At 36.4% G+C, this 9,748-nt stretch overlaps 1 protein-coding gene across 1 annotated transcript; it reads right to left on the minus strand.

Annotated features, from left to right (window-relative positions):
- Positions 1 to 9,286: 9,286 nt before the first annotated feature.
- On the minus strand, positions 9,287 to 9,748 carry LOC111782789 (uncharacterized). Its single transcript, XM_023663589.2, has one exon. The coding sequence runs from the start codon at positions 9,746 to 9,748 to the stop codon at positions 9,287 to 9,289; it is 462 nt and encodes a 153-aa protein (XP_023519357.2).

Consider the following 9,748-nt stretch of genomic DNA (forward strand, 5'->3'; position numbering starts at 1 on the left):
GTTCATGCAAATTTGAGATCACCAAATTTTGATACTCAAAATTCCACTCAAACTTGTGGGGTTTATTTGGCAAGCATGCAAGTTTGGTTAAACCAAATTTTGACACTTATAAATTCCACTTTTCCATTAAATGAAGTCAACATTTTGACTTTCTTCATTTTAATTCAACAATTAATTTGAATAATTAATTTCAAATTAAAGTAATATTAAATGAGTAATTAAACTATTTAATTAATATTTAATATTAACTCAAAAGCCAATCCCAATCAATTCCGACACATATTTGATTAAAATCTTTAAAACTTATTTAAATATCTCAAATTCTCTCTTTTTGTTTAATTCGTAAATAAAACAAAAATGCGGTTAAATATATCGTACATATGTAGCGCATATTCCCTAATTTGAATTCAAACACTTCGAACTCACTCGTCACACTATTCTATTGTTTAGTTCGATATGAGCTAGCAGAGGGACCTAATGGACCTATAGATCATGGGCTCCAACGATCCAAGATTAACCGGTTAAACTCATTAACCTTGTTAATCAACAACACTCGTTAACTACTAGGACACTCCACTATAGCCTAGTAGTTGTACTCCCCTCACGATAGATATATTTCTGTCCATTTGATATAACCATGATTAGTAAGTCGATCCTTCACAGGTTGTTCGTAGCTAAAGCTGGGTCAATTAGCCGTTTTACCCCTGAAGTTGCTTCTTGTTTCTTATGTCCCACTGATCCTCTTATGAACAATTGGTTTGTGGTTCAACCAGTAAACCGAATCCCTCTCAGACCAATGAGTGGGTGGGGCCCCTTATTCAAGATCTGGAGTCAGTACTTAAGGGAACTACCTCTCTTCTATCCCTAAAAGTGGGTAGGAGCGAATTCCATCTTGCACCCCACGTCCCCAGCTATTCACCCAGTCTTACCCCTGATATGGGAGGTCTATTGAGTCGGCAAACTTGAGCCACTCTCACCCATGCAAATCTAAGGATAATTCCGAATAAAAAGGAGTTCATGGTTAGCTCAGGATTAAGATCGAGTTACCTAGGTCATCGAATGAAAAGAAAATCAGTCTCAACAGTAAACGACATTATAAAGTGAGAGTGATTTTCTTCATGGTCCGATCTTATGCAATACTCATTGCATAGGATGCCCTCACTCACATGTCTTCACATGTACAATTTAGTGATCACATTGTTTATATCATATACAAAAGTGGACCGCATCCATAGTGTCCCCAGAATAAGGTACTCAAAGGATCTTCATGCAAATAATGTCCCTCAAAACAGCAAAGAAAATCTGAGATTATCTCAAGGCTGAATATGAAGGAGATGAGAGGATTCGTGGAATGAAAGTCCTGAATTTGATAAGGGATTTCGAGTTGCAGAAGATGAAGGAGTCGGATTCAGTGAAAGAGTACTCTGACAAACTTCTCAGCATTGCCAACAAGGTGAGATTGCTTGGTTTTGTGTTAAATGATTCTAGGATCGTTGAAAAGCTGCTAGTCACTGTTCCAGAGAAGTTTGAAGCCACCATTACTACTCTGGAGAACACCAAAGACTTGTCAAAGATTTCTCTTACAGAGCTCTTGAATGCTTTACAATCACAAGAGCAAAGGAGGTCTATGAGGCGGCAAGAAGGGGTGATTGAAGGTGTGCTACATGTCAAGCATCAAAACAACAGCAGGTATAAAAACAAGAAAATTTTCAAAAATCAATCGACGAATGGAGATCCATCTGCCAATTATCAGAAGACAAAAGGAGGAGGTTTCAAAAAATCCTATCCACCTTGCTGTCATTGTGAGAAGAAAGGTCATCCACCATACAAGTGTTGGAGAAGACCTAACACCTTCTACTCCAAATGCAATCAACTTGGACATGAAGTTGTGATCTGCAAAGCCAAAGATCAGGTGAAAGAAGTAGATGCACATGTAGTTGATCAAGAAGAAGAAGAAGAAGAAGAAGAAGAAGAAGATTAATTGTTTATGGTCACTTCTTCCACAAGCAAAGAATCAAGCGAGAGATGGTTGAATGACAGTGGGTGCACAAATCACATGACATATGACAAGAAGTTCATTGAGAAATTAAGAGACACTGAAGTCAAGAGAGTGAGGATTGGCAGTGGTGAACACTTGGAAGTCAAGGGAAAAGGCACTATAGCTATAACAAGCTATGAAGGTACAAAATTTATTCGAGATGTTTTATTTGTGCCTAAAATTGATCAAAATCTCTTAAGCTTTGGTAAGCTACTTGATAAAGGCTCTAAAGTGTTGTTTGAGAATAAGCAGTCCTTGATCAGAGATGCTAGTGGCAAAGACTTGTTCAATGTGAAAATGAAAGGAAAAATCTTTTCTCTAAATCCGACGGCCTTTATATCAAGAGTTAGTGCCACTGAGATTTAGCACAAAAGACTTGGGCACTTTCATCATCGAGGTTTGCTTCATATGCAGTGAAAGAAACTGGCAGGACTCGCTTACATTGTTGATGACATGCCTCTTTGCGGTGCTTGTAATTTTTGGAAGCAACATAGGCAACCCTTTCCTAAACAGGCATAGAGAGCCTCGAAAAAACTGCAGCTGGTTCGTACTATCTTTGTGGTCCTCAGCGAACACCATCATTAAATGGTAATCTTTATTACATTATTTTTATTGCTAATCTAACAAGAATGTGTTGGATCTTCTTTATGAAGCAAAAGTCAGAAGTTGCGGGTGTATTTTGGAAAAAGTCAGAATGAAATTGCATGCTTGATTCAGACTGTAAGATCAGATAATGGCAAGTAGTACACTTTGGAAACTTTTAACAGGTTTTGTGAAGAGGCTGGAATTGAATATCAATTGACAGCACCATGCACTCCTCAACAGAATGGCGTTAGTGAAAGGAGGAATAGATTCATAATGGAGATGACGAGATGCATGCTTCATGAGAAGAATCTTCCAAAACGTTTTTGGGGAGAAGCAGCAAACACTGCTGTGTACTTGCAAAATCGAATATCAACAAAATCTGTGAAGAACCTGACACCATTTGACGCTTGATATGGTTACAAACCTTCTTTAAAGTTCCTATGGGGGTCTTTGCTTCACTTACATTCCACAGGTCAAGCATGATAAGTTTGACAAGCTTGACAAAAAGGCAGAAGCTGGCATCTTTGTTTGGTATAGCACTATATTCAAAACTTACAGAGTTTTTCAACCACACACTAGTCGTGTTATTGTGAGCCGAGATATTCATTTTATTGGAAATGCGCAATGGAATTGGAAAGAATTGACGAAGGTGAATCAGATTTCTAATGCACCAAGCAATTTAATCTTTGGTAGCATGTTAGAAGAGTCTGAAGATGAACGACTAGAAGAGTCTGAAGATGAATGACAAGAAGAGTCTGAAGATGAACGACAAGAAGAGTCTAAAGATGAACGACAAGATGCTTTGGTTGATGAGATGCACGTGTCAAAGGAGGAGCTTTCGATGATCGAGAAAGACAAAACCTGGGAATTGGTTAATTGACCTCTGAACAGAAAGATAATTGGAGTAAGATGGATCTTCAGGAAAAAGCTTCGAGTTCACAACATCTAAACAAGGAGGAGTGTTAAAAGATCATGTATTTGTTTAGATTCTTGTATTTGATTAAATCTCCTTATAGTTAAGAGTTAGATTTAGCTTTTATTTGATTTAATTTTGATTTGATTTAATTTTGATTTGATTTAGTTTTTTATTCGTTTACTGGTTTGTTACCAGATTTTCTGCATATTTTTAGTTAGATTTTCTAAATATCTTTTTGTATTGTTTGTATATATATAGAGCATTCTTGCTCTTCATAATATAATCTTCTTATCAACCATTCAATCACTCATTCTTTCACTAACAAGTTTAAGTATGCTGTAGAAAAAGAATTTGAATTGAAAATCTAGTGCTTGCGCACTGATAATGGAGGGAAATTTCTTTCAAATGATTTTATGGAATACTCCAATGAGCATGGGATTCAGGGTCAACTGACTTGTCCAGAACCCCTGTAACAAAATGGGGTGGCTGAGCACAAGTTAGCTCATCTTACATCAGTTTGCTTGTCTTGGCTGCATGCGAGGAGTCTTCCAAGAGAGTTATGGGCATCGTTTTTTCAAATAGCTTGTCATGTTGTAAATGGCTGCCTCCATGGCTAGGGACAGAATCATCACCTTCGACCTAATTTATCATCGTAAATCCAAAGTGAGTTATTTTCGTAATTTTGGGTCTATTTTTTATGTTCATGTACTGAAACATAATCAAACTAAACTTTACCCAAAAGACAAGAAATGCATTTTTGTTGGCTATGATACTCATAAAAAGCATTGGTGGGGTATGGATTTGGAAACAAAGAAGGTTATTGTATCTGGTGATGTGGTGTTTGATGAAATTTCATGTTACAAAGACGATGCAGATGGCAGCAAAATTACAACTACTATTGCACGCTTTCCTAATGATTCTACATTAGGGAGAAAGAAAATTTTCAATTGCGACAGACATTCAAGCTGAGGAGAATACAGAAGCCACTACAAATATTGAGGTTGGCACAAGAAAAAATCCTCAAAGACAGAAAAAGTTACGAGATCATTTGTCCGATTTTGTAGTTGACAATTTTCTGTTCTATCTTGTTTTTTTTATGGGAGATACAAGGGAAAATGAGCCGAAGTTATATAGTGAAGCTAAAGGGATTTCAGAATGGGAAAATGCAATGATGGAACAAATTTCAGCACTTGAAAAAAATGACACCTGTGAGCTTGTACCCAAGTCTCATGATGTCGATTCAATTACTTGTAAGAGGGTTTACAAGTTGAAGAAAAAAGCTGATGATAGAATTGATAGACACAAAGCTCGTCTTGTTGCTCGTGGGTTCTCTCAGCAATATGGTCGAGACTATGATGAGGCTTTTAGTTCAGTCGCAAGGATGACATCATTACGGACAATCATCTCTTTAGCTGCTAGTAAAGGCTGAAAGTTATGACAGCTTGATGTGGAAAATGCTTTCTTTTACGGAGAGTTGGATCGTGATATTTTTTTGGAGCAGCCGCAAGGATTTACCTCTAAGGAATATCCTGATTATGCGTGCAGACTTAAGAAGACATTGGTTTGGTAAGATTGCTCAATATCTTAATTTTTGTTGTTTTAAGTCTTCATGTACTGATTCGAGCTTATATGTTAAGAAAAAAAACAACTGTATGCACCTTGCCCTTACTTTAGGTTGATGACGTGATTATTACTCGTGATGATATTTTTGAAATCAGTAGTCTCAAAGATGTCTTGTCTATTCATTTTGAAATGATAGGATTAGGTGAAGCTAATTGTTTTCTGGGTTTGGAAACTAAGAAGTGTGATGGTTATTTTTCTCTCAAAAAGAATATATAGCATGTTTATTGCAGCGGTTTCGTATAGAGAATTCAAGAGATAAAATTACTCCTATATAACCAATTCTCAAATTAGCTAGAACTTAAGGGAAGGCATTAGAAGATGCTACATTCTTTCTGCACCTTGTTGGTAGTTTATTCTATTTAACTATCACAAGGCAAGACATTGCTTTTAAGTAGGAGTTATGTCTCAATTTATGGATAAGCCACATGAGACTCATTTAATTGCAGCAAAAAGGATTCTTTGTTACATCAATGACATTCTAAATTATGGATTCATGTATGAGAAATCAAAGTCATTTTTCTTAAGTAGTTTTGTGGATGCTGATTGGGCTAGTGACGTGAACGACAGATGCTCCACAACAAGTTTTTGTTTTACAGTAGGCTCAGCTGCAATTTCATGGTGCAGTAAAAAGCAAATCACTGTTGCTTTGTCCAGTTGTGAAACAAAATATGTAGCTGCTACAATGGCTACTCAAGAATGTTTGTGGCTCAGGAGGCTTATTCAAGAAATGGTGACTACTCTCAATCATCCCACTCAAATTAATTGTGATAATCAAAGTGCAATAAAACTTGTTGGAAATCCGGTGTTTCATTTTCGTTCGAAACATATTGAAACTCATTATTATTATGTTCAAGAGAAAGTGTTATTGTAGGATGTTGAATTGCAAAAAATACATACTAATAAGCAAGTTGCAGACATATTTACTAAGGCACTTGTCAAAGTGAAGTTTGAAGTTTTTCGTAAGGCTCTCGGAGTTATTGAGAAATAAGCTTGCACTAACGAAGGCTGCAGAATTTAGTGTAACTTATTGCTAGTTTGAATTAGTCAAGTTATTCATTTGTTGGTTGTGAGTTTAGTCCCTTCTACTTTAATTAACATTTCATCTATCAATTTTCCTTAATCACATTTGATTTCTAATTAATTTCTCATTCTGTGTGGGAAAGAAAGTTCTCGAATATTAATTTATCAATCTGACTGACCCCCTTTGTGACCGGACAGCTCTCGAACGCTCCTTCACCTCGACCGGTTGCAAGCAAATACCTGAAAAAGATTGGAAGATATGGATGAGTATAAAAATTATACTGCCTACTTGTAGGCTCTATTCACATCCTAAGCTTAAAGTTTGCCACAGAGTTCACAAATTCTCATCCTCCTTTCGGCATGAATTAAACACACACATATATATATATAGCGGAAGTTTAAAGCATAAGTGCAACACTCTGACCATTCTCATAATGCTTCACATATTACAACCAAAATCAATATAATCACATTACTTCAATTCGTTCATGGAAAGTTACCACCTAAGGTAACTTCACTAGCATGAATAGCGTTCCCTACGAGTATTGCTTCCTAAAAATCCGTACCGTGACTTACATAATTGACGGATACCCTTCATTTAGCATTTTGACACAAATAGCATGTCCAAAAATACCGATTTTCTCGAATTAGGTCCCAATACATATAAAAATATGGTAAGAATTAGAATCGGGATAAAAATTGAACAAAAAGAAGTCGAACGGGCTAAAAAGGAGCTTACACGAACCTGCCACGCGCCCCACGCACCTAGGAGGATTCCAGTCGCAGATCTCACGCGCGAGTGCCATGCGCGGGCAGAAATCTGCAGTCGCGAGTCACGGACTGGGTTTCGGATGGCAGTTCAGGTTGGATGGCGGGTCAGCTGCTTTGCTGTGTCGTGGATCGGTACTCGAGTTTGTGGGTTGGGTCAGGCTATCACGGAAAGGACGAAGTTGCATTGCTCCATGTGGCGTACGAATCGTGACTCCACCCAAAACTTGACTTTTGTCCCTCTATGGTCCATACACGTTTCTTCTATCACCGGCGGACACGAACTTGTCGGAAAAACTCTCTCCCTCTCTTGGCGAAACATGAAATTCAATTTTCAGTTAGAGTTATGTCACAATTATCATGTTAGGACATTTCTAGTGAATCGAGCATCCATGGACCATGAATTATGCTTAAAGAATTGAACTTTAGTGCTCCTAGATTATGGTTAACCCCATGAATTAGTCCAAAAAATCCTTAAAACAAGAATGTAAGTTATAAACCGTTAAGATGTCATTAAGTACCTAGTTTACAATTATAGCATTTAGGAGAACGTGGATAGCTTATCATGCTTATTAGTAGTGGTGAATGATATCACTAGAGCCGAGATCACTTCATATTCCCTCTAGGAAATTATTAATGCTCTTAGGGACATAAATAGACCTAAAAATACCTTGTCGAGTGGTAGCTTCATGATTAGTGCTATTGAGTTTGACTCACTTTGGTCATATAGTAGTGCATTGAGGTTGTTTCGTGTTAATGCTCTTATCATATGTGAAAATGGTTAAGAGTCTCTAAATAGGCTCAGTAGTTTATCTACACACGAGGTCTTTCCACCATTTTAGTAGGACGTTAAGGTTTGTGGAGGGTTACCAGCACCTTTGCATAAATGATGTTCAAGATTCAGGATACCATATCATCTTTCATGTTATTATGTTTGATAAGGTTGCTCCTATTGAAACCGATAATTTACTTCCTAGACAATGTAAGCTAGTTAAAAAAGATGTTCACTCGAAAGCTCAATTAGGCCATTCAGGAGATCCTGCGGCACCAGGTTACGTGAATTTCCTTGAAACGACATTTTGGTTTATAGCATGCAGGAAAACTACCTTAGGTACTTTAGGAACTCCCAAAAGCTTAGATAGTTGTACTAGGTTTGAACTTCCTGGACTCGAGACCAAAACCAATGGTAACTAATTAAGTCATGGATGCAATTAAGAACCTATAAGTAGATTACTTATTGAGTTTATTTATACTTACAAGATATTACCTTTTTCTTTTTTAAGGTGATAATTGATTTATTGGTCCACCTCGAAAAATTTTGGGAGTTATGTGGCCACCGAGGTGGATTTTTGGTACTTAGTTTGTATTTTGTTTTCCATGCTAGTTTTTTAATTAAATCTAAAATGGTACATAAATGGTAAATGTATTGGTTTATATTTTTAAAAAAAATATTTTATTGTTTTAAAGTTTGCAAAAAATTTCATCTTACTTTTAGATATCTATTTGTCAATCGTCTTGCAATTTTTAATTTAAAGTTCAATAAAAGAGTAAGGTTAGAACATAGATCTAAGTCATGCATAAAATTTTTATGTTTTGAATGTATACTTTGTTTTTTGTTTTTGATATGTTTGTTAATGATTTCTACCTGTCTTTTTTATAAACTTTTGTTGAATTATATCAAAATTTATTTGATCAACTATTGTTTTTTAAATTATAGAAATTATCGAGTCAATTTTCATTCCAAATCTAGAGTGGCTGTATCTTGTATATCTCAAAAAGAGAGTCATGGTAAATATTGTTGACATATCAAATGTAAAGTATGTCAATTGTAAGAAATAAAAAGACGGTTGATATTAGATATTTCAACCACTTATGTTTCAAAAACATTAAATTTCAAACTCCCTTCTCCCATATCTACAATTTGTTTCACCATGCAATTGTCTTTGATAATATATTTATAAATGGTCACGTATTCAAGCAAACTTTACAAAAGAATGAAGCATCTACAACACAAAATCAAAAGGTTAAAAGCAAAGTAGAATGTCCTAAAGTTTGATGTTTTTGTTGGGCAGTTTCTCTTATTTATTTCGATCATCAGTTTTCTTTTTGTGTTCATTGTTCTTAGCATCAAAAGAATATAATTCTACCTTCGACTGCGTAACCTCTATGTCATCTCTGTATTTCTTATATACATCACCTTCGTAGAAGTCTCGAGTTCTATAAGCTAGCACAAACGAAGCCATTGCTCCAAACAAAGTCACTGTAGCCAAAATCATGAACGATTCACTAAAGCAATGAGTTCCGGCACAAATTAGGCCCTTCCCATTCTTCACATTTCAAATTTTAGTGGCTTCTGCATCGTAAAACCTCCCTATTACTTCCACGTTCATTATATAAGATCCAAGTGGGACAGCCAATTGCCCACAGTTGAGCAATGTTGAGTAATGTTTGAGGCCGAAGAGATTAGAGATTATGGCAAATATCAATGGAGTTTGGGCTCCAAGGCCAAACCCAATGATCAACGAAGCTACATAGACTGAATTTATATAAGGGAAGGTGATGGAGAGCAAACCAGTGCAGGTGAAAAGTTGTGTAAGACCGAACATGAAAGGGCGAGGTAATTTGTATTTGGTCATAAGGGTTTCAGAGATGAAACCAGAGAAGACCCGACCAAAGAAATTGAATATGGAAATCCATGAAACCAGTATACTTATGGAATGATTTGGATATTTAAGTGACTCGGCGATCTGCCCAAGATTGTCAATGGCTGCAACGGAGGACCCACATGTTGAAACCAT

Source organism: Cucurbita pepo, chromosome 20, assembly GCF_057944985.1.
Source record: "Cucurbita pepo subsp. pepo isolate OVF chromosome 20, ASM5794498v1, whole genome shotgun sequence".
NCBI classification, from domain to species: Eukaryota; Viridiplantae; Streptophyta; class Magnoliopsida; order Cucurbitales; family Cucurbitaceae; genus Cucurbita; species Cucurbita pepo.